The following is a 25,530-nucleotide window of genomic DNA, read 5'->3' on the forward strand; positions in this document are numbered from 1 at the left end:
CGGTGGAGGAGCAGCTACAGAGCTCTTAAGGAGCATCTCGGCCGGCCCCACGAGCCCGCCGCCCACGGGAGGCCGACGGAGCGCTCGCATCCACCAGCCGGGCCGCCCAACCCCAACCCGTGTCTCTCGGGCTTCCAGCTTCGAGGCGGGGAGCGGGGCCGGGGAGGACCGGCCACGCGGCGACCCCCGGGACTCGGGAGCGGGCGCCGGCCCCGGAAGCGGGAGGGCCGCGGGGGCGCGAGGCGGCAGGGAGACCGGTACTTACCGCCGGCCCGCGGCGGGCGGCCATCCGTCTCCAGACGGCGGCGAAGTCGGGCGGCGGGGCTCGCGGGCTCCGGCAGACGAGGGAGCACAGGGTCCCCAGCAGGAAGGCGGCGGCGGCGCAGCCCAGGTACAGGCTGAGCCTGAGCAGGACGGTGCACAGCCCCGCGCCTCCCGCCGCCGGCCAGCAGCCGGGCCCCAGGCAGGAGAGGGACACGGCGGCGAGTGCGGCCACGGCCACGGCCACCCGCCAGCTCCCGCCGCCGGGGCCCCCCGGGGCGGCCGCGTCCTCCCGGGACTCCGGCCGCTCGCCCGGGGCAGGGCTGAGGCCGGCGCCGCTGCTGTGGGTGGCATCGGGGTGCATGCTGCTTCCTGTGCCGCTAAGGACAGGCACATCTCCTGCCCTGCTGTGCCCCTGCGCTGCCCTGGACGGTGGCCTCCGCGCGGCGCCTCCTGCCCTCGCCGCTCCCGCCGCCGCTCCGGAGGCAGAGGCAGTCCGCGCTCATGCCCTCGCCGGCGGCCCCCCGGGGGAACGGCTCCAACAGACGCCGCCGGGCTCCTCTCGGCGACCCCTCCGCGCCGCCACCCGGCGCCCGGCCCGCAGCTGCCCGCCGGGCGCGCCCAGGTAGCCGGCCCGTGTTGTGACTTCAGCCGGCGAAGCCCGAGGCGGAGCGGCAGCGGGGGCGGCCCCGGAGCGCGCGTCAGCCGGGGGGCGGAGAGCCTGCGCGGCCCGCTGAGTGACAGCCGGGGCCGCCCCGCCTCGCCCTGCCCGGCCGCCCCCCGCGGCGGGGGGCGGGGTCCGCCCCGCTGCTGCCCCGCGGGGAGGGGGCACGACCAATCCCGGCGGACACTGCTCCGTCCTGCGCTCCCCCGCCCCGCCCCCAGGGTACCGTCTGTCGATGGAAAATTTTGCTGCAGGTGTCAGGAGCATTGGTAATTCTCGAGCTCAGGTGATCCCTTAATCCTCGCTCCGTACTGACGAGCAACCTCCTCGCGTGCTTACAGCCCCCCAGATTTCTGCCTCGTTTTCACTTGCTACTTAGATTAAATAGGCAACCATTTCAGATCCTCACTTTAACACAGTTCCCCTAACAACCTTCCTTCTCCCACCCAGCCCCCTCAGGGAAGGAGTCAGACAAAAGTGGAGGAGTAAATGAAGCTTGCAATCTCTAGTCTGGAGAGACCCGGAGAAGTCCGCCTGGTGCCAGAGGGTATACACAGCTGCCATCATCACTTTGGCTCCAAGTCCCGGTATTTTCGTTGCCAACAATTCAGTACAAATGCTATTACTCATGCGAGTGAAAGTGGTCCTGATAATTTTTAGAAGACGTATTTTCCTCTTCTGTCATGGTTCCAGCATTAATATACAGATAATGCTTGCTGAGAAGATGCCAATGTGCTAGATGAATACTAGTAATTACTGCTAGGACCAATAAAGCAGCAGATGTATCTTTAATGGATAAATAAAGGAATTCTAAAGAGATTAATGATTATTTAAAAGGGGGGTGATGAGTAGAGAGAGCAAATCAAGAATAGGGGAAAAAAGGGAAGGAGAAGTAAGTAGATGAGAGAAGCAGTAACAAATAAAGATAAGAATACGGGAAAAATTTAAAAGCAAAAGCCCAGGACCCTCTCCATGCAGCAATCATGAAGAATTTCAACAGTTTAAAACGCTATTGTTTTCTGATAAATTGAGTCATATCTTGCTTCGAAGGAAGCACAGTTAAGAAAAATAAGCATTAAAATATATTTTCAAATACTATGACTATACTGTTTTTCTATAAAGAATCATCTGTGTCATTTCAACAAGGAAAAAAATTCAACATTCATACAATATAAACTAAAATATTTAGTAGATATGTATTCTTTTAAAACACTGTATTATCCAAGAGGTTATTATTCAAAAGAAGAAATGCTGGTGTCCATAGAAAGACACGGCCCACCTGTGTATTCATGTCTTCATAATAAATTTCCCTGGAATGGCATGGATTTCAAGTAGGAGATGAAGTAAGAGGTCTAAAAAAAATTATCCCTAACATTTAGCTCTAACAAAACAGCATAGAAATGAATTATTTTATGTATCTGTATAAAAATAAATGTATTCACATTTGTCATTTTAAAAAGTTGTTTTTCATATTAATTAGTATTCATGGGACACATTATTCTCACATGTTTGTGAGTCAAAGAGAAGGAGATAATGTGTGCCTTATGCCAGATGTGACTCTGCCATGCCTAGGTGATGACCTCAAAGGAAGTTACTGTCTTCCTGTTCTTGCCTTCTTTTTTTTTTTTTTTTTTAATAAAAATAGTTAATTATTATCCCACGGGGCTCCTCAAAGTGTACCCTACAAATCCAAATTATTTCAAGTAAAGCATGGTGGCTTGTTCTTCCCAACCATCACAACTATATCTTTTGATCATTTACAGGCCAGGGACTCTGTGCTGAGGGCTTTATATCCATTTTCAGATTTGAACCCATAGCTGACAATAATGGTAACTAATTGAGCACTGACTGTGTACCAGATACTGTTCTAAGCAGTAGAGATGCTTCATTTAATCTTCACAACAACCCTGATAATGTTATCTCCATCCACACAAGAGGAAACAAGCACAGAAGGTAAAATAACTTGCTCAACGTATCAAAGCTGATAAACATATTTGATATTTATCAAAGCTGATAAATATCAGAGCTAGGATTTGGTTATCACCCCATGTGGTCTGGCTTTAGAGCTTGTGCATTTAACCACTATGCCATCGTGCTTCCTAAAAATTCTGTCATTTAGTCATCCCATATTACAGAGGAGAAAAAACAGGATTTAAATTCATGAACTTAAAAATGTTTAGTTTTGTTGCTTTGTACGTATAGCTGGTATCTCAGCCAGCCCCAACAAGTGCTAAGTGATCTTAACATGAATCAGTGAAAGCGGAAACTGATCTGACTTTTATTGAGAGCCCTGATCTATAACTCATAAGACCATGATCTTTCCAACACATCTGTATATTGTCCCCAAGAATAATGCAGATCTGGAGAAATGTACATTTGTGATCAGAAAACTTCCTTAAAGCATATGCCATATGGCTGCTAAGTCAGCATGGACACTTCGTGCATTTACTTAACAAGTAGTAGTTGGGACTCTATCCTGTGCAAAGTTTGAGGAACACTGAGAGGTGAGGTAAGGTGAGGAGGTCCAAGGGAGAGACTGGGATCAGGAGGTGCTGAGGGAGGAGAGGCTCTAAGTCAGGTGTAAAATTAGGATGCAGGTGTTCCATCCCGCAAGTCAGTGTTGAGTCCTACCAGACCTAAGCATTAAAGGGCAAGCTAAGTAGGGATGCCTTATTTGTATTCCTTATAGTCAGTACATCCCGGCAGGTTATAATTGAATGCTATCTTAGTTATTCTCTTATGTAAGATGGGAATGACATCTGCCTTAACTCACAGAGATAAGAATAAATTAAGAGACAAAAATTGACATTTAAAATATTAGTGTAAATTGGTAGGCAATACCTGATCCCTGTCAAAATATGTAACGCATCTTCCTCTTCACGATTAAGCATATTTCACCTTAACCCCCCGTCCCATCTTGGAGGTAGTCACAGGATTAGAGAGAAATACACAGTGTTTGCCCTTGACTACTTTGGGGAAAATTGTGAGTAAAGATGTTAACACGCATCAAAAGACCTAGATACCCTTCTAGTTTTTTCTACTGATTCACTGTAAGACCCTAACAGATCAGTTAACCACTCTATCTCTCTTTCTTGTAAACTTTCAAACAGAGCGTGGTTTACAGAAAATACAGATATAGACATAAGTGTGGTCAAACTTCGAAAAGTAAGAAATGATAAAATACCTTAAAAACAAATAGTAGAATGCTAAAGCCGCATTTCTAAGAAGAAGATGAATCTCTGAACAAAATTTTAGAACGTATATATATAAATTATGCTGGGTGGGGTTCCATATTCGTAAGTAAAAATACTCAGATTGGGAAAATTTCAGGCAGAAATGTCTTCGTATTAATCTTCGAAGAGAAAAGGAATTACAAAGGAAAGTACTGTAAATTAAATTAGCGAGTGACAAGATAAAGAATTAACAAAGGTAGAACCCAAAAAAGGGATAATTTTAATTTATCTAAGTTTTGACCTGAAATTCAGGGAAACGTGGTGTGTCAATTGTCTATTGTTGCATAACATACTACCACCAAAAAACCATTTTATTTGCTTATGATTTTATGGGTCAGCAGTTCGGGCTGGGGTCAGCTGGGCGGTTCTGCTCGTCTTGCCTGGGGTCACTAATAAAGCTGTGGTCTCCTGGGGTATAGGCTGGAGCCACTTGGTCTATGGAGCCTCTGCTGAGATGGGTCATCCCTGCTCCCTGTGTTCTTATCCTCCAAGAAGGGAGCCTGGGCTTCTTCACAGGACAATCTCAGGGATGCAATGTACAAGCTTTGTTCATCTTACATTTGCTAATTTCCCATTGGCCAAAGCATATCTTATGGCCCGACCAGGAGTTAAATAAGGGACGGGCCTACACACGGGCTTAAACATAGGGAGGCATAATTCGTTAGTGCTGTTACTTTAACAACCTACCCAATTTACTTTGTTAGAATACACTAATCAGTTTCTGGTAGATCTTCTGGCTGCTCACCAAAATCAGTAGCATCTAGTGACTTGTCACTCAAAATATGTTAAAGTTCACTTTTCTTGTTCCTGGAATTGATAATTATTCATAAGCTACTCCCATCTGCCTATGAGATAGAGAAAAGAGCCTGCGTAAGGATGGAGCAAGGGAGGCAATGTACAACCATTTGCCAGCTGAGGGTTTGGTAATATAGCCATATCATTTAGCTTTATTTTACTGCAATATTGTCAAGTTATGAAACATAAAGCAAAAAAAAAAAAACATTCTAAGCTAGCTCACTTAGATTTTGATATCCCGTATTATTGTCCAGCAGATTATAAAGAAAGAAAATAAAGTGTTTGTACTTACCTAATTCCTCCAAAACACACGTGGGCTGAAAAACTTTTGTTTTGTTTTGTTTTTTTTGAGGAAGATCAGCCCTGAGCTAACATCTGCCAATCCTCCTCTTTTCGCTGAGGAAGACTAGCCCTGAGCTAACATCCGTGCCCATCTTCCTCTACTTTTTTATATGTGGGACGCCTGCCACAGCATGGCTTGATGAACGGTGCCATGTCTGCACCGAGGATCTGAACCAGCGCACCCCAGGCTGCCAAAGTGGAACGTGCATGCTTAACTGCTGCACCACCAGGCCGGCCCTGAAAAACTTTTTGAACTGATGTATATGCTGTTTCATGATATTTGTCACAAGCAGAGTAAAATATAAAATAGGCAGTGCACAATTATTGATTACTCACATAAATTAGGAAAGGATTTTGAATATTTTAGGATTAACACTATGTGTTTAATATTATAGAAAGCTTTTATATGCTACTTAAAAGAAGTCAATGTCTCTGTCATTTATCCACTATAGGAAAGACAACATACTTCTGGAAAGTAAAAATTAATATTAGAGAATTAATCAGAGTCCAGAACAGGTGTTGGCACAGAGTAGACCCTTAACAAATATATTTGAATGAATAAGTCTGATATTCTTCTATACTAATATATCTAGAATAATTGGGTAGACAAAAAAGCTAATAAAAATAGTACTTCATATTTGAATGGAAACTTTAATTTTTGGAAGACCTTTTTAAAACACATGTTCCTCACTACAACTCTATAAAGGCAAAAAGATAATTATTATAATCCCATTTTGTGGACGAGGAAATAGGCTCAGGGAAGTTAAATGACTGACCCGAAATCACACAGTCAGTTGATAGTGGGACCTAAATTATAGTATTCTCCTTCATTTGCTATCCTTCAAATACAATAGTTAAAGGTAATGTAATGTCAAAGGACAAAACAAACTGCTTTTTACATTATACAAATAATGTCCTTACAAAACCAACACAATAACAATTGCATTCGCCTGACTTTTAAATAGAGCATAAACTTCTGGAAGGTAGTTTGTGACTTCTATTCATTCTTTCATTCAGTCCAAAAACGTTAGCCAGGTGCTTTGTTAGAAAATAGTATACAGGCTAGCCCCATGGAGCAGTGGTTGAGTTCCGCCTGCTCTGCTCTGGTGGCCCAGGTTCACAGGTTCAGATCCAGGAACGACTTACACCACTCATTGGCAGCCATGCTGTAGCTGCGACCCACATAGAAAATAGAGGCAAATTGGCACAGATGTTAGCTCAGGGCAAATCTTCCTCAAGCAAAAAAAGGGGAAGATAATCTTCCTCAGCAAAAATAAATAAATAAATAAACAAAAAGTATAAAAAAATATGGTCTCTGTCCTTGAAGAGCCCACATTCTAATTGGGGTGGGGGAGTAAGAAGACGGTGGAAAAGCATAAAGCAATGTAATACACAGTATAATAAAGGTATTACAAAGTTCTATGGTGACAAGAAGAGACCTACTAATTCTGCTTTGTGGGAATTAAGAAAAATTCAGATGTTATCATGTTTGCAAATTTAAGTCATTTTGTTCTTTCAGTTTCCTCTATTTTTTATAGCATTTAGATAGTTTGAACTACCCCTTTAGATCCTCAAAAAATATGAAACTTAACTGCACTTAATTTCAAGTTGGTTTATAAACTTTAAGCCAGTAAAGACATCATTCTTCAAAATTTGATTCCTAAACTAAAAAAGAGAAAAGCTTTCCACTGGGTGTACACTTGCTTATATCATAAAGAAAGTTTGGCATAAATGAAAAACTGCCAGATAGTATGGAAAGGTCTTTTAATAGCTCTCTATAAAAATGTTTAAACTTATATTCTGTTTCAAGACGCTTACAAATAAGTGAGAAGGAATTTTCCAAATGCGGAGAGAGGATATTATTTACGTCTTTTCTGACAAGAGTCCAGATTCAGTGAATTGGGGGAGGGGCCTTTCTTCACCTATGAATTGATGACCTTCTATGACCAGAACTGTAAAGAGGCACAAAGCAAATAAAATCTCCATCCTGAAGTAGCTTATTTACAATCTAGTTCACACATTCATTGGTTCATTCATTCAATATAGATGACCGAGGAAGTGCTCTTTGCAGGAAAAGAAAACCAGGACAAAGGCAAAACTTTACACATTCTTAGGCCAGAAAAAGAGCCAAAATTAAAGTTGAGATAGAATCATCTCTTTTGGTTTTTATATTTTATCATGGTAAAATATACACAAAATTTACTATTTTAACCATTTTTAACATCTTTTTTTTAAAAAAGATTGGCACCTGAGCTAACATCTGTTGCCAATCGTTTTTTTTTTTCTTTTTCTCTCCAAAGCCTCCCCGTACATAGTTGTATATTCTAGTTGTAGGTCCTTCTGGCTCTGCTATGTGGGACGCCGTCTCAGCATGGCCTGATGAGTGGTGCGAGGTCCATGCTGAGGATTTGAACCGGCACTCAAACTTAACCACTCGGCCTGGGGCTGGCGCCTATTTTAAGCATGTTTAGGTGTGCAGTTCAGCGGCAATAAGTACATTCACATTGTTGCTGTGATGAATAACACTGTATAAACATGGTTGTACAAATACCTTTTCAAGACTCTGCTTTCAGTTCTTTTGGGTACATACCCAGAAGTGAAATTGCTGGGTCATTTGGTAATTCTACGTTCGATATTTTGAGGAAGTGCCGTAGTTTTGTAGTGACTGTACCATTTTCCATTTCCACCAGTAACGCACAAGGGTTCAATCTCTCCACATTCTTGCTAACCTTTGTTATTTTCTGTTTTTAATTTTTTTTAAAGATTTTACTTTTTCTTCTTCTCCTAAAGCCCAAAGGTACATAGTTGTATATATTTTTAGCTGTGGGTCCTTCTAGTTGTGCCATGTGGGACATCGCCTCAGCATGGCTTGATGAGCGGTGCTAGGACTGTGCCCAGGATCCAAACTTGCTAAACCCTGGGCTGCCGAAGCAGAGCGTGCAAAATTAACCACTTGGCCACGGGGCTTGCCCCTCTGTTTTTAATGTTTAATTTTTATAACTATCCTTATGCATGCAAAGTGGGATCTCATGGTTTTAATTTGCATTTCTCTAATAATTAGTGATGTTAAGCAGCTTTTCATGTGCTTAGTGGCCATTTGTATACCTTCTTTGGAAAAATGTCTATTCAACTCCTCTATACAATAAACTTTTATTTTGCTGAGGAAGATTAGCCCTGAGCTAATGTCTGTGCCAATCTTCTGCCACTTTACATATGGGTCACCACCACAGCATGGCTGACAGTGGTGTAGGTCTGCACCCAGGATCTGAACCTGCTGCTGGGCCACCAAAGCTAAGCATGTGAACTTAACCACTATGCTTTGGGCTGGCCCCATAAACTTTGGACCAAAGAGGAGGCAATCATCCCTGGGAAATGGTGCCAGTATAGTTTCACCCAGCAGAATTAAGTGAAATCCTTCCTTTTTGCGTACAAAAAGAACAGAGAAGTGATTCTCTGTACTTGCTGGTAGTTACGACCAACAAGAACAAAATGCATTATGAAGAACTAAAATAGAGCCAGTTCCTTAGTGAGCCTCCCTAGGCTACGGAACCCATGCTTCCTAACTTTATATTTTCATGTAAAAAAATATTTATTCAGTACCTATTGTATTAGTTTCTGTTTGCTGCTATTACAAATTACTACAAACTGAATAGTTTAAAACAACACAAATTTATTCTCTTACTGTTCCAGAGGCCAAAAGTCTAAAATCGAGGTACTGGCAGGGCTGCATTCCTTCTGGAGGCTTCAGGAGAGAATCCCTTTTCTTCCCTTTGTCAGTTTCCAGAGGCGCCTGCTTTCCTTGGCTCACAGTCCCTTCCTCACGTCACTCCGACCTCTTGCTGTTTTATTTTAATTAAGAGTAAAAATTTTTTTCCAGTTTTATTTGGATATAATCAACATATAACATCATATAAGTTTAAGGTGTACAACATAACAATATGTGTACATATTATGAAATGATTACAAGTTTAGTTAACATCCATCACCTCACAATTACACTTTTTTTCCTTGTGATGAGAACTTTTAAGACCTACTCTCTTAGCAACTTTCAAATATACAATACAGTACTGCTAACTATAGTCATCAAGCTGTACATTTGACAAATAAAAATGGCAAGCAATAGGATATATTGGAGAGTATGAGGAAGCCATTTGGTATAAACCTAATTCGGCCTGACCTTGTCTTCCCAAAATGGCCTGACTGTGGCTGTTGAGCATGCATTGTATATCTGCTTTAGACATTCCCTATGGCAAGAACAAAGGCCCTTGAGATAAAGGTGCAACTTCCCTCCCCCTCCCAACGTTGGCATTTCTTTAAGGATTAAGCATCTTTCCTTAGGCTAGAAACTGATTGCTGCGCTCACCTGTGGCCACCCAGCTCAAGATAATAGACTTGCCTCCTGCTACGCCCTCCGAGATAGCAGACCCACTACCTGCTGTGTCCATCAAGCGCTGTGCTGACAGGGCAATCTTGTGACTATTGTGGGAGGGACATTTCAATCATATGTGAAAAGTCCTGCTTGGGCGTATATAACCACTCTGTACACCTCACTACTTTGGTGCCCTTTCTTCCTTTTGGAAGAAAGGCCCCAGGCCATGGTCCTCAGATTACAGCTCAGAATAAACTCACCCAAATTTTCATTTATAGATTGGTTATGGATTATTTTTGTCGACACATTACAATCTCTTGATTCTCTGGCCACGTCTCCTATTACTGACTTCGAACTTCCTGCCTCTCCTCTTAAGACCCTTGTAATTACACTGAGCTCACCTGGATAATCCAGGTCCATTTTCCCATCTCAAGCTCCTTAATCACATCGGCAAAATCTCTTTTGCCAAGTAAAGCAGCATATTCACTGCTTGTTCTGGGGTATAGGATGTGGACCTTTGGGCATCATTATTCTACCACACCTACTATATGTGCCTGTGAGTTCAAAACTGAAAAACTGTGGCATTCACTATCTCCTACACAGATCATTTTTCTCTTATCTTGTTTTAACTACCCATCTCATTTATCAGTCATAGAGAACTTTCTAATGTGTTACCAGCCCCTGGCCCATGGAACTAACTAGTTGTCTAACTGAACTTTGCTAATATAAACAACCACAAAGACACATTGATGAGGATTTTAGGCTGGTTAATTTTAAAACTGCAGATGAGAAGCAGGCTCCGAGGACTGGAATTTGCTTGCCCTTTTGAGAGACATTTGCATTTGTGAAGGAAGGGAGATGACCTTGTCTCTAGAAACTCTTAATGGGGAAGGTCAGAACTTGGGTTGGTTGCTGTCTGGCAATCTCATGTAACTGATCTAGGGTGGTGGCTTCTGACCTTTACTTAATCCGATTTGATTCTTGTCTAAAAGTCATGGGATCACCCAATGACCAGACCCCATCTGCACTGATACCATTTTAACTTTTTTCATGTTCTTTCCTTTGTCTTGTAAAGAGATGACTCATATACCCATGCCTTATAAAATTAACCCTAACCCTCAACTCAGGGCGGCAGCAGTGGCTCCTCCTGCCAGTGGGCCCTGTCCCCACACAGTAGCCTGACTGCCCATAGGTCCTGTCCCCATGCTATTCCACACTATACTCTAAATAAAAGAGCACTACTACCAGATCTTGAGAGTCCAAGAAATCTTTCCTTCGACTCCTCGACCCCACGTCAACATCACTCCCATTTTTATTATTGTCGTTGCTGTTTGGGTAAGGAATTACAAAACAATTAAAGCAGCTTTCCACATTAAATTAGCCACCGTGGGGGTCTGGAATTGGCCACCCCAAGATATGTCTCTTTGGCATCAGGATTATTTGAGGCTGATTGCTTTTGATAAACTGGGACAGGGAAGGAGGCTCTGAGGAGTGGAACTTGCCCTTTGTTAGGACACATTTACATTTGTAAGGTAAATCTCTACCTGTAAAAGGTGCCTCCCTCTCTGTACCAGGAACAAGAAAGGAGATGACCTTCTCTCTAGAAACTCTTAATCAATGCCAAAGGCAAGGACTTAAATCTGCATTTTATTGTGCTAGTCTGGTAACCTCCTGTAACTAACTTCCCTCCCCCTCTCAACGCTGGCATTTCTTTAAGGATTATGCATCTTTCCTTAGGCTAGGAACTGATTGCTGAGCTCACCTGTGACCGCCCAGCTCAAGACAATAGACTTGCCTCCTGCAACACCCACCAAGATAGCAGACCACTACCTGCTGTGTCCATCAAGCCCTGTGCTGACAGGGCAATCTTGTGACTATTGTGGGAGGGACACTTCAATCACATGTGAAACACCCTGTTTGGGGGTATATAACCACTCTGTGCACCCCACTTCTCCGGTGCCCTTTCTTCCTTCGGGAAGAAAGACCCCGGGCCATGGTTCCTCATAAAGCTTTGTTTAATTTTCTCTTGCTATTCTGTCTCATGTGAGTTTAATTCATTCTCCGGCCAGACGAACCCACATTTGGGAAGAGGAAATGTCTTCCTCCCCTACACCACTATAACAACTAGGCGCACCCAGACTGCCGTTAACAGCAGCAACATCTTGATCGTGCACGGGGCAACTGAGGGCCCAGACGACTCATTTCTTCACCCGTCCCTCCCCAGCCCAGAGCTGAGTCGTTAGTCCGACCTCTTACGGCCGGGCGGGACTGCTCGACCCTCTCTAGCCTTCCCCGGGCCGCGCTCTATGACGCCCACCCTTCCAGAGGAGCCGCGAGAAGCCGCGCGTTTGGCCACGCCCCTCCCGCACGTTTGGCCACGCCCCGTTTCCGCGGCAACGCGGCTCTTCGCCTGCCGCCTCCTTTCCCTTTCCGCTCTCCCGCTTCCGGAAGCCGGTGCGGCGCAGCTGCGGGAGCGCGCCGGCGCGTGCGCGCGAGCCTCGGACGCCGCGGGCGGCGCCCAGGTGAGCGGCGCGTGGGCGACCCCTTCTTCCCGCCCCCCTCCTCGCCTCGGTTCGGCATCCGTTTCCCCTCTCCGGAGCCCAGGCCGCGGCGGGAACTCGGGGTCGGTAGGAGGAAGCCTGCGCGGGCGGGCGGGCCGGGCCCCCAGCCCTTCGCTCCGCCGCCTCTCCGACCCGGCCAGCCCCTCGGGGGGCGGGTGTAACCGCAGCAAAGGCGTCGGGCCTGGGTTCCGTGGGGTACGGTGGGTAGGGCCCGGCCTGCCCTCAGGACGCCCTCGAGGGTGGCGTGGGTCGGGGTCGGCCCTGACTTAAGAAGTGGTCGCGCCCAGGATCCGGGCTCAGCGGACCGCCCGCCTCGGCGGACTTGAACCTGAGCCCCGCGGGGCTGTCACTTATTTTCCGCTACCCCGCGGGGTCACGACAGGTTGGTGAACGGAGCCTCCAGGTTTTGGGAAACAGGTGTTTAACTTTGGGTCGAGATTTTCGGGTACCCAATCGATTACCTTCTTTGAACGAAATGATGTGTCTAACTACAGAAATGTAATGTCTCAATACAAAGTGACAGTTTAAGAAACGCCAGGTTCTTGTGTGTTTTCCTGATGTATCGTGAAAGCGTTAGTGTTTATGTTGCTGGCTCGGCAGGAGCTTTACGAATGGGTAGGTGCCCAGGCAGCTTTGGCAAATACTTGTCTTCCTTGAGCATCACAAGGGTTCCTGTGGTCTGATGAACTGTCTTTTAACTTTTACCCTTTCCCAATATGTTGTAGTAAAGAGAATCTTTACTGTCTTATTAACTCCTTATTTTTATGACTCTCTAACGTAAATTGAATCTCTCCTTGGAGTAAGTATTATCGAAAGGATTGCGCAGTGGACGGGATCGTTGAATGACTTTTCCGTAAATCAAGTTAAATCACCGGAATGTTTAAATCCTTACAATAACCCTATCGGTTGGATATTAGGAACCTAAATTTAAACCTGAAAAGTCTCAGGCACTGGACTGTCGACCACCTCTCATGAATCGTGACCACTTAAGAAGGCGATGTTTACAGCTATTGGGGACTGCATGAACCATGTAAACAGATAAGAGGATAGTTAATTCTGATGTGTGTTGGGGCAGGTGAGGGACCATTGTGGGAAACTACCAAGGAAAAGGAGGTGATTTTTCTGCTTACATAGCTGCAAAGAGCAGAACTAGGGCTCAGTTTTAAGTCTCTCAACTCCAAACTCTTTCATGGGATAAATACTCTTTGAATGCGTAATTTGTCAGGTCCTACTTTAGGTACTGGGGATATAAAGATGAACAAGATATTAGGAGTTGCCAGTCTGGTAAGGAGACAAGCAAGGCAGGAAACTGTTAGCTGTAAAAAACAGGGATTTCAAAGGAGTATCTGTAATCATTTGGCTTACCGATAGACTTTGGGATTTAGACCTCCGTCATAAAATATTAGGGTTGGGAAAGATCACGTCCTCTTACTGCGTGAATTCCCTCTGCAGCATCCCAGCAAGTGGACATTCATCTTTGCTCCAGCATTACCTAGTGACTTATGGCTCATAATCTTAGAAAGTTGCCCATTCCATTCTTGAGCAGTTCTTATGTTCATCTCAGAGCACCTCTCTTATGCACTCTATGTGTTGATGCGAGTTCCACCTCTGGAACTACAAACACCAGCTCTAACATCTTTTTTTCTTTTCTTTTTTCTTCCTTTTTTTTTTTGAGGAAGACTGGCCCTGAGCTAACATCCGTGCCCATCTTCCTCCACTTTCTATGTGGGATGCCTACCACAGAATGGCACGCCAAGCAGTGCCATTTCCGCACCCGGGATCCGAACTGGTGAACCCCAGGCGGCTGAAGTGGAATGTGCGCACTTAATTGCTGTGCCACCAGCCGGCCCCTAAAATCCTTTTTTCCTTTCACAGTCCTTCGAGTATCTGAATACACCCTTCCCCTTAGTCATTGCCTTTATCAGCTATGAGCTCCTCGTTCTGTGAACCATTTATCGTGACTTCGATTCTAGACTCTGCCATAGTACCCGGAACTAAATTCTTTGTTCAAGAAGTGGTTTGACCCAGCAGAATATAATGCAGGTTGTCATAGACTGTATATTGCTATCCCAGTGTGACTGATGAACATTCTAGTCTTTTGGTTTCCAAGTCATGCTTTTGCCACTTGTGAGCTCCAAGTCTTTTTTCGATGAACCTGCTTTTAACCTGGGGTCCTCAGTGCACCTTCCCTCCTCACTTTCTCCCATTCTCTATCTGTGCTGCTGTTATTTGGCTGTTTTAGACTATCCCTCCCCACTAGGTTTTGGCTTACTCATTTTCCTCTGCTTGTTTCAGTATAGTCTCATCATTAAGAGTGTTGACTCTGGCCAGGCTGCCTGGATTCACATCCTCGCTACTGCTTTCTAGCTGTGTGATCTTGAGCGTGTTAGTTAACCTCTGTGTGCCTCAGTTTCCTCATCTCTGACTTCAGAGTTTTTACCAGTATTAAATGAGTTGTGCAGTGAATAAGTGCTTAGAACAGTGCTTGGCATGTAATAGAGTCTGTATGAGTATTAGCTTCTTTTCCATTTATCCAGAATCTTTCAGTTTTATTCACAAGTTTGATAAAGCTTGATGTCGTAGACGCATACTTGCCACAAACTAATGATTTAAAGTGACCAAGTCATTTGAATTTGCTAGGCCTTGGTTCCTTCCTTCCTAATGTGTAGGGTAGAATCTTTTCCTTTCAGGACCCTTGGGGAGCTGGGAGGGTAGGAAGAGTTGTTGGCCCAGAGGTTGATTATGTGCCTGCATGGGCATGAGGGACTTTACATGGTCTCACGAAGCTCGTCAGGGGTCACTAACAGAAGTTCTTCTGATACGTCACACAGAAAAAGCAGGCGTGCTGGAAACATTTCTAGTTTAGTGACTTCCAGAATTGTCCCTCTCCTTTCCAGAAATACCCTTGGAATTCCCTACTCTCTCTGGAAAGGGGGTTTGATCACAAGCTCAGATTGGGATCGGGGAACCACAGTTAATTCAGAGTCTAAGTTCTGGTTACCTAGATTAACACTTCTTAATTTACCTAAGGCTACTGGGTGATTGAATTTGTGGGCCAGTGAGATTTGTTGCAGTTTACTTTATTAGAGGAAAACTGCTGCATGGTGAATAAGTCCAGCAAAATGTGTGGCAAACGCTGACATGTGTATCTAATTTTAACTGTACAGACCATCCTTTTTCGCAAAGAACTCCTCCTAAAATCAACTGCTAAACAGGTCCTGTTTCCCTTTAAAAATCCCGGTGACGAGAGGACTTGCCTACTGTTTACCATCAAATAAATGATAGATATTGAAGCAGTATGTTTTAAAGGTCAGAAAAACCCCCAAATCTCAGATCCTAGCCTATGGAAGGACTGTCCTTCGAAGCAGATCAGAACAGTGGTTGATACCGTGATCCTTAAAGCGTGCCTGCTTTAGAGTCCGGCCCGAGCCACCTACCAGCTGGGTGACTTTGAGCAAGTTCTTGCTCTCCCTCATTTTCCTCGTTGGCCGGTGGGAATGGTAAAACCTCTTAAAGTTGTTATAAAGATTAAATGAGTTAATACTCAGAATGTGCTTAGAACAGTGCTAACTAACATATGAGTACTCAGTACATTTTAGCTGTCAGCAGCAGTAGAGGAACAGCACTGACACAAGTGAGACTTAGTTATGTGAGGAATTTTATTTCCTTAAAAATGTGAACAAGTTTTTCTGGGGATGGAAGTTGGAATGATTTGGATGATTTGTTTTTTTAAACTGAGTAGGAAAATTTATGCTCTGGGCCATGCTATGAAGCCATTTGTTTTTAAAATTTGAAGAAACTTAAAAAATTTTCTTTAATCGCAAAAGTATTCTTAACCATGTAACAAAGTGGGAAAGGAAAAAACAGTGACTACAACGCTTTTTTATTCCAGCCCCTGGCATTTTGGATTAAAGGGTGAATTGTCTTACAAAAAAGTGTAACTTTTTTTGGAATTTGATGACTGTTTATAAGAGCTATCCACCATTCACGGACTGTTTTGATTTCTCATTTTTCTCATAGGTGGGCAGAATTGGATTGATAATGATCACTCGTACTATTTAAGTTGGTAATGACCCGTGATCACAGGCCTCTGCCCAGGTTCTTTATTTTTCTCCTTTATCCCGCTTTCCAACCTCATTCCTCCCCTCCTCTCATAGGCTCATACTCCTAGATGTTTACTGTATAACTTTATTTATATGTTCGTGACTGTGAGGAATTTGGTATTATGTTTTTAAGTTTTACATAATCGTATTGTTGTTCATTTAATTCTGCTCTTTTAGTAAATGTTATTTGTGTAGATCTCAGCTCATCCTTTTTGACTGATATATGGCATATCATATGCAACATTTTGCGTATCCATTTTCCTCTTACTAGACGTTGAGTTTTTTTCTAACTCATTGCTATTAGAAACAGTACTCTGATGAACATTCTTGTGCATGTGCCCAGGAACACACAACCAGGAAGTGGCAGAACCAAGTTTGAGCCTGGGTTTGTCTGACTCAGTTCATTTTCACTGCGCACACTCCCGGTCATCACTTATTTGCTTAATTTATTGCATGGACACTATTAGGTAATAGTAGTGGAAATATAAAAAAATGCAGTGGAATTGTTGATTTTTCTTTTAACAGGTCAACTCTTAATTTTGCCCTTTTTTTCTATAGTTTTTGTTTAAATGTGTAAATTGTATTATTAATCCAGTATGGTTAACAGTTTTGTATACCATGTTTTTCATGTGATATGTCACCTAACTCAGGAGTCCACAGACTTTTTCAGTAAAGGGTCAGTTGGTCAATATTTTAGGCTTTGTGGGCCGTATAGTCTCTGTCACAGCTTCTCAACTCTGCAGTTGTAGTGCAAAAAGCTCTCAGAGACGATACCAAAACCCATGAGTGGGGCTGTGTGCCTGTAAAACTTTCTTTACAGATACAAATGTCAGGCCAGATTTGGCCCACGCACAGTAGTTTGCTGACTCCCGATTTAAATAATTATTTTGATGGAATCATAATATTTTTCTATTTAAGTTTTCTTCAGTATTACAACGAATGCTGTAATCAATACCATTCCCTCTTTTTAATATTATATTCTTAGAATAAATTTCCAGAAATGAAGGTAACTGATTTGAAAGGTTTATGGCTTTTTTGTGGTTCTGAAAATTAATTGTCAAATGCCTTTAAAAGAGACAAGTTTCAGTTTTTATAAATTCCTTAGAGAGTAAATTTTGATTTTAATGTGGATAAATATGACATCTAAAACCTTATTAAACATCTTTTTTTTTGAGGATTTGGGGAAGAGGCTCCCTTCTGTCAATTTGAATTTTAAAATGTAAAAAAGGCATATGTTATGGGAAGTAATATTTCTTGTATTTTAATATTTATTAGGTCTAAGTTTTATAATCTAATTTTTATTAAATCTTTAAGATCTACCTAACACATCTTATTTCAGTTTAAATCTAATAGTGTGTTAGAATTTCAGAACTCACTTGTACTTTAATTTTCACCTAGCTTAAATTTCCCTGAACATTGTACACCGTTTGCAAACTTGCTTAATTGACAGCACAATTACAATTGTAGTGTATTTGATTTTCTTAAGAAAAATCAAAAAGGAAAACTTAAGTACCTAAACACCCAACAAGGCACACTTATAGATCTAATGACAGAAATTTTTCTAAGCACTAAGCTGTTGTTTATAAACCTAATAAGTCTAAACTTACTGATTTAATCAGTTGGGTTCCCTTAAGCATTTAAAAGTTGAGGACAGTTAAAATTTTATAAGTTTAATCCATCAGAATCTCTTCAATTCTTTAAAATCTTAAAGGCAGACAAAATTATCCAATGATAAAATGTATTTCACACATACTTTAACCTATCATATTTATCACATTAGTATTAATGGTATGTATGAGTTTGATTGATTTTAAAATCACATCTATACTTGTTTTTGTAGGTCGCAGAGTCATTTAAATAAAGGCTGCAGAGTATCATGGCTGATTTAGGATACAGATTACATAATCTTTTAATGCTTCATTTGATATAATGGGATTAATCATAATTTGAGTATAGTGAGCATGTAATTGGATTGTTAACTATATGTTATTATGAGAAATTTACATATACCTTTCCTTTGACATAACTCTTTTGCCTGCTTTCAAGGTCATTATGGACTCATGACTTGCCACAGAATTACTTTTTCATTTTTATGTATATTTTGTGTTCTCTGTTTTTCAGTGCTAAATTGTCTGCCTTAGAAAGTGGAAGCCCCTTTAAACTGGATCCTTTGTTTTATTACTACTATCCCAGGCATATTTGAATACTGTGCTTTCTGGCAACAATGAGATACTCCAGGCCTTTCTTGTTTTTCTTTGCCTCTAGAAATGGAATCAGCTGCCTTCCAAGGAATCCTTGGTTTTTTTTGGTGGAGAATAACATTAGAAGTCACGCTCTGAATTAACATTATTAGTAATAGTATGACACTGCTGCTAACACCAATAAGAAAGAAAAGTACTTTTAGAGGCTATGACTTTATAGTGACGTTTCCGATTTAATTCCAGCCGTATGCAGTATTTAAATATTTTCAAAGCAATTTTAATTTTTATCATAGTAGTACATACATAAATTTACAGCTCAGCTAGTAATTTAAGGTCTGTATCTAAAACAGTGGTCCCTGCACCGTGCACGAGGCAACTACTTTGAACATTTTTTCCATTTCTTCTAATATTTAACTCCATGTGTCTAAATAATATACTTTAATTTTTCCATTTTGGGTAACTTGTCTGTGATGAAATATATCTTATCCCAGACTCCTTTAACATAGTGAGACTCTTCCCCTGTCATCCTCTGTATGTGGTTATGTCACAGGTGATTAAATTTTCAGAGGTTTGACTCTGAGCTACCTGTACAGCCTGCATGTGTGCCGTACAGTTTTTGTTCCTCTTTAAGAAGAGAGAGGGGAGCTTTTATTTTGAACGGGTTGTCTCCTGCTTCTTCCCCACCGACTGCAGTGAAGGAGGAGAACAGGACAAAGATAGGTCCTGACACGGGGAAGTTTGTCAACCTTCCTTCAACTGTTTCCACTAAAATACTGTGTGTTTGGGCTTTCTTAGCTGATCTTAGGAGGTTTTAACACCATCCTTTCTTGTTCTGAACTCTAACTGTACGTAATTTACAGAAGGCAGATTTTCCTTAGGGTTCACCTCGGTATCCATATTTGTAATATGCCTGCCTTGATGATCTGTTATTTTCTTTGAACTGAACTATTAGACTTATTTTTTCAAATCATTAGTACAACTTGCTGTTACCCCTGTAGCCCCATTATCACTTCACTGAGTTATTGGTTTTTGTGTTTTTTTGGGTCATGTTTCTCTTTATATATTAACCAAACTTCTCAGTTTGGGAAAATTATGCAATTACTGTATAAAAATGAAAAGCATTTGGAAATTACCCTTTAGTCTGATGGTTAAACTTTCCTCTTTTTCAGATAGATTTTTACCATCATGGATCGGTTTGGAGATATATCAGAAGGTGAAGTGGACCATTCTTTCTTTGACAGTGACTTTGAAGAAGCAGAGAAGTGTGAAAGTAGCTTAGTTTTTGACAAGCAAAATGATGACCCTAAAGAGAGAATAGATGAAGATGCAGAAAACTTGAAATTTGGAATACAAAGAAATTATCTTACTGAGAAAGGAAATGAAAGAAAAGAGAAAATTCCTTCGGAAGAACACTCTAATAATGATAATATACAAACCAGAAATTCTTTATCATTGGCCACTTCTTCAAGATCAAAAACGCTGTGTGATGCTGCAGTAGGACATAAAATACACTTGCCTGTTCCAAATAGAATTCCCAAAATTGCGAAAGAAGGTGAAGATGATTACTATACAGATGGAGAGGAGAGCAGTGACGATGGAAGAAAACATCATGTCAGGTCCAAGTCAGCTAAAACAACTAATAACTTTAAAAAAGGCGCAAGTAAAACGCATTCCAGAAGTAGTTCGTCTTCCTCCTCTTCCTCGTTGTCCTCCTCGTCTTCAAGTTCAGGTACAGATTGTTCGGATGCAGGGTCTGGTAGCTGCACATCTGATTCATCTCCCTCATTAAAGCACCGTCTATCTGGTGTAACCCGCTTGTCACCAAAACAGAAGTATAAACCAGGAAGAAAATCAGCAGGAACACAACCTTCAAGTCGTAACCCAAAAGTCGGGGAATACCCTGAGGAATCTGAAGATACTGTCACAGATGTAACTCCTCTGTCGACTCCAGACATCAGCCCTGTTCAGTCTTTTGAACTGGGTGCGTCAAACGATCAGAAAGTAAAAGTTAAAAGGCAAGAAAACGTGAGTCAAGAAGTATATGAAAATGTTGAGGACTTAAAAAATAATTCAAAATCTTTGAAATCGGCCAAAAAAGGGAAGGAAAAACACGAGGCCAGTCTCACCTCCAAGTCTTCAGTGTTAGAGCCCAGTTTAGACCACAGATATAAAGAAAAAGTCTTACATGACACAATGGACCTGAATCATCTTTTGAAAGGTAATTTTCTTGTTTAAAACTGTATTTTGAATTTAAATATTCAACTGAATGAAATATTGAGCTTAAATATTAAATGCTATGAATTTGCATTGATTTTTCAATTAGATGTTTTATTTTTTTTTTTTAAAGATTGGCATCTGAGCTAACAACTGTTGCCAATCTTCTTTTTTTTTTTTTTGCTGCTTTTTCTCCCCAAATCCCTCCAGTACATAGTTGCATATTTTAGTTGTGGGTCCTTCTAGTTGTGGCATGTGGGACGCCACCTCAGCATGGCCTGATGAGCAGTGCCATGTCCGTGTCCGTGCTCAGGATCTGAACTAGTAAAACTCTGGGCCGCTGAAGCAGAGCGTGCGAACTTAACCACTAGGCCATGGGGCCAGCCATAGATATGTTTTATTGTTTGGGATAATTGATTTTATCGTGACTTTATCAAATACTCCATTTTACCATAAAAATATCATTTATATTGCAAAGCTAACTGAAGAGGACTAGAAACAACTTCGCACTGAGTTTGTTTTTGTGCCTTATAAAATCGAAATGCCTAGAGGCACCAGATGGATACGATAAATGAGAGAAGTGGAGCCGGATGTTTTCCCACAGCACTAAGGTTAAAATAACCTGACCTGTCATCATCATATAGGGAAAATGGCAAGAATGCAGGCAAATGAGAGAACTCAGAATAAGCGACTGGTGTATTCAGAGTTTAAATTAAAGGCAAAAGAGCATTACTTGAAAATTACCTAGTTGATGAAACAGTATATTTCAAATTTCAGTTGCTTTAAGATATAAATATTTTTGAGTTAGAATAATCTTTATTGTTGTATTCCTATATCAATTTATTATTATCCATATTTAGTTTGAAAGGAAAAATATATTCCAGGTGAAATAAAAGCAACTTCAAACTTTCCTTTGGATTAATTAATATAACTGTCAAAATATGGGGCTTGTAGTTTAGGTTTTAAGTCAGTTGAAGACAACATTTTTACTTTGTAAGTAGGCTCTCTGTCTTTGAAATGTTAATTGAAAGACTAAATCTTTACATGATTTACATATGATGGCAATACAAGGGCATAAATAAGTCCCCATTTAGTCGAATAACTCATAGATTAATAAAGTCTATTTTGGAGCAGTTTACACACTTCAAATGTTCCCTCTTTTGTAGATTTTCTTTTCCCTTCGACCTGACAGTACCTATTGATTGTTTAGTGTGTCTTAACAATCAGACTTCTGGCTTTGGCCATCACCGTCTCATGGTTAAGCTTCCACTTAATGTAGCTTTGCTGATAAATGCTCATTCAATCTCTTAAAACTTCCAGGATGGAGGATTTTCTGTTCTTGCCCCTCTGCTTCTTCCCCTAACAACAAGTACATCAGTCCTACTAGTTTCATTCTTAGATTACAAATAAAATCCAAATTCCTTATAGCCTGAGAGACTCAATATCAGTGATTCTGAGCCCAGGTAGGATATTAATGTCACCTGGAGAACTATTAAAACAAATGATTAAAACAAACTGTTAAAACAAGTACATGAAATAATGGTAGAGTGTTGAACTTGGATGCTTAATGTAGCGAGGTGAACAAAATTCTGGAAGTGGAATCAGAAAATTTTAGGCTTCTGCATGTTATCCATTTGACCATAGACAAGCAGTAACTATTCTGTGCCGCAGTTTTTCATTTGTAGGATGAGGTAGTTGATATAGGTTGCTAAGGACCATTCTAAATTCAGACTTCTGGGGTTCTGAGGGAACTATTAGAAGGCAAGATCAGGGTAGACTAGCTTCATTAGACATCTGACTTTAAAGTAGACTTTGAAAATTTAGTAGAATTTCTGACTATTCGGCCTGTTTTAGCTCAATTAGGTGACTGATTTGGGGGACTTCCTACCCCCACCCCAAGTCTGCCTTTGCTATGTAAATGTTGAATGGAGGTGGTTGGAATTAGTTCTTTGACCTTGAGCTGTAAATTGTTGAATAAGCAGAGAGGGCATTAAAAAAGGGAGTAGTAAACAAAAGTATAGGTACTAGGTTATGGCATGAATCTCTCATATTTGGAGAGCAGTGAAGAAGTTGACATGACTAGATTTGAAGGTATGTTTCATACTTTCTATAGGTAAAATTAGGTCAGTTTGGGAAGAATCTGAGAGGGCAAATTAGAGCCACTTTAAAAATGCACCACCTCAAATTTTACTGCCTAGACTGTGTAAGAAATAATTAGATACATCATTTACAGGATGTGTTCTGAGATGAAAAACTAACATAAGAGAAAGAAATGGGATTGAGGAAGCATTGATAAGCAAGGAAACTGGTTGAACTTGTTGCTAAACTGATACCAATATACGGGAGAATGAATCAAAGTGCCTTATTCAAGGGGAAGATGTAGACCCTGTTACACTCCATAAGGAAGAGGATGCCAGTACTGAGAAGGTTAGCTACTAGCATATCAGAGCTGGCAGCACGTCTCACCCTTTTACTGGCAGCTGCGGCAGACAGGGTTCAGATGGGCGAGCAGGAAATTCCAGGGATCTGCAGCACAGTACCAGGTGTTGCCCAACGTTGGAGAAAAGCCAAAATCACCAGAGAGGCCCCAGGCTCATAGATGAAGAACATGATACTTAAAACAGAGTTAAAAGAGCAAGCTCAGTGATTTTAGAGAGACTCTTCAAAGACAAAACTATTTTCGCTAAGAAAACTAAGACATGCTTTGCTTTTGACGTTCTCCTGCCACATGTGTATGGTGGAGTTTTCCAGGGGCTACATGACAATGACAGGACAACAGAGTGAATGCTGATGCAGCTATGAGAATCCACCTGTCTTCTATTAAGGCAGGCATTAAAAGGCTTACAAAAACGTTAAATTCTGCCACGCTTCTCACTGATTTTTTTTGTTTTTTACAAAAATTTGATGTTAATATAGCATTGGTTTATTTTTATTTTCAGGTGAATTATATGATAATGATAGATGTAACCCACATAAGCAATTTTGTGGTCCTCAGTAATCTAGGTGTGTAAAAGAATCCTGAGACAGAAAGGTTTAAGAACTTCTAGAAAAATGGAATTAGAGTATATGATTTTTAGTCTGTTAGAGAAAAATTTTTTTTAACATAGTCCGTCTTCCAAAATGGGGGGAAAAAAGAAATCACAAAGCACTTATTTATTTTTTAGTAAGGAAGATTGGCCCTGAGCTAACATTTGTTGCCACTCTCCCTCTTTTTGCTGGAGGAAGATTGTCGCTGAGCTAACATGTGTGCCAGTCTTCCTTTATTTTGTAGGGATGCCTCCACAGCATGGCTTGATAAGTGGTGTGTAGGTCTGTGCCTGGGATCCAAACCTGTGAACCCCAGGCTGCTGAAACAGAGTGTGGGAACTTAACCACTGCACCACAGGGCTGGCCCCAAAAACATTTATAAAAAAAAAAATTAAGGGGGCTGACCCAGTGGTGTAGTGCTTAAGCTCGGTGTGCTCTGCTTCAGTGGGCTGGATTCGCAGGTTCAGATCCCAGGCGCAGACCTGCCTTCATCAGCCATGCTGAGGCTGCGACCCACATACACAACAGAGGAAGATGGGCACACATGTTAGCTCAGTGACAATCTTCCTCATAAAAAAAAAAAAAAAGATTCTAGGAAGAGAAATCAAACAATATAAGTGGATGGTTTCAATTTATCGGAAGACAATATCACAAGGGGTTAAAAAATTTAAATCAAATCCAACCTAAAAACGTATTTAAAATAGTATTAGAAGAATGAAAATAAAGGCTTGAAAAACCCCTGCCAGGTGGGGCTTAACAAGGAGAATATAGAAGTATCAGTCCTATTAGTATACAAAATGGAAGATGTGAAAAGCACTGAAAGGGGCAAAGAAGAGTGTTTTACGTTAATAAACTGACCAAATAAACCAAAAAGATATAAGAGCCATTGATTTGAAATATGTGATAAAAGTAAAACAGAACTAGACGGTGAAATTGACAAAGCCCCATCACTATAAAGATTGATTGATCAATTAGACCCCCCCCCAAAAAACCAAACAAGCATTAATTGTCTGCTTGTGGGCTGCACTTGGTCCACAGGTATTTTGTCTATCACACGGTATTCTTTTTAAAGTTACTATTTGCCACATAACAGATTACCCCAACACTTGGGTTATGGGGAGACTCAAAGGCAGGGATGACTTCCCTGCTGGGGTGTGGAATCGTCTTGAGTGCTGATTTACTCACATGGCAGGTGGTCTGGGCTTGGGATGACTTGAAGACCAGAACTGCTGAGCGGAGTACTGGCATGTGGCCTGGCTTCTTCACATATGGCAGCCTCAGGGTAGTCGGACTTCTGACACAGTGGCTCAGGGCTCAAGTACAGTGTTCCAGGAAACAAGGCAGAAACCTCACTGCCTTTTATGACCTAGCCTCAGAAGTCACATAGCATCATTTCTTCCTTATTCTGTTGGTTTCAACAGTTACCACTTTCTTCCCAGATTTAAGAGGAGGGGCATAGATACCCTCCCTCTTATTGGGAGGAATGTCAGGTAATTATGGACGTGTTTTGAAACCTCTTCAGGCCAACCTCTGGCCACACATTGATTTATATTCCTCTCAAACGCAAAAATACATTCCCCCTTGCCTGAGATCCCCCACACCTCGAGATCCAGGATCTAAATCAGGTCCAAAGGCAGCTGAGGCTCCTCGGGTATGCTTCCTCAGTTACAGCTCCTTGAGTATTTTGAGAATCTTTTGCCAGGAAAGAGTAGGAAGGAGAAGTAGGTTGTTTTTGTTTGCTTTTTAATTGAGGTCATAAT

At 41.7% G+C, this 25,530-nt stretch overlaps 2 protein-coding genes and 2 long non-coding RNA genes across 12 annotated transcripts in view; 2 read left to right on the forward strand and 2 right to left on the reverse strand.

Annotated features, from left to right (window-relative positions):
• Nucleotides 1-776, reverse strand: part of SNX25 (sorting nexin 25) — a 165,387-nt gene extending 164,611 nt beyond the window's left edge. For all 4 annotated transcript variants that reach the window (XM_023630939.2, XM_023630937.2, XM_070253161.1 and 1 more), the window contains exon 1: nucleotides 266-776. In XM_023630939.2, the coding sequence (XP_023486707.1) occupies nucleotides 266-625 (360 nt within the window). In that variant the 5' untranslated portion in view covers nucleotides 626-776. The remainder of the gene's footprint in view (nucleotides 1-265) is intronic.
• Nucleotides 249-1,744, forward strand: LOC111770973 (uncharacterized). The gene is made up of 2 exons (XR_002804471.2): nucleotides 249-391; nucleotides 1,376-1,744. It is a non-coding gene; the product is annotated as an uncharacterized lncRNA (long non-coding RNA).
• Nucleotides 1,745-12,042: 10,298 nt separating this feature from the next.
• The window catches only part of CFAP97 (cilia and flagella associated protein 97), a 36,706-nt gene continuing 23,218 nt past the window's right edge, over nucleotides 12,043-25,530 (forward strand). Inside the window, exons 1-2 of one of the 6 annotated variants that reach the window (XM_005606388.4) lie at nucleotides 12,043-12,186; nucleotides 19,703-20,747. In XM_005606388.4, the coding sequence (XP_005606445.2) occupies nucleotides 19,715-20,747 (1,033 nt within the window). In that variant the 5' untranslated portion in view covers nucleotides 12,043-12,186; nucleotides 19,703-19,714. 6 annotated transcript variants of the gene reach the window in all.
• LOC111770974 (uncharacterized) lies at nucleotides 21,847-25,092 on the reverse strand. Its single transcript, XR_002804472.2, has 2 exons — nucleotides 24,956-25,092; nucleotides 21,847-23,357 (listed from the first exon to the last, which is right to left on the reverse strand). It is a non-coding gene; the product is annotated as an uncharacterized lncRNA (long non-coding RNA).

Source organism: Equus caballus, chromosome 27, assembly GCF_041296265.1.
Source record: "Equus caballus isolate H_3958 breed thoroughbred chromosome 27, TB-T2T, whole genome shotgun sequence".
Classification (NCBI taxonomy): domain Eukaryota; kingdom Metazoa; phylum Chordata; class Mammalia; order Perissodactyla; family Equidae; genus Equus; species Equus caballus.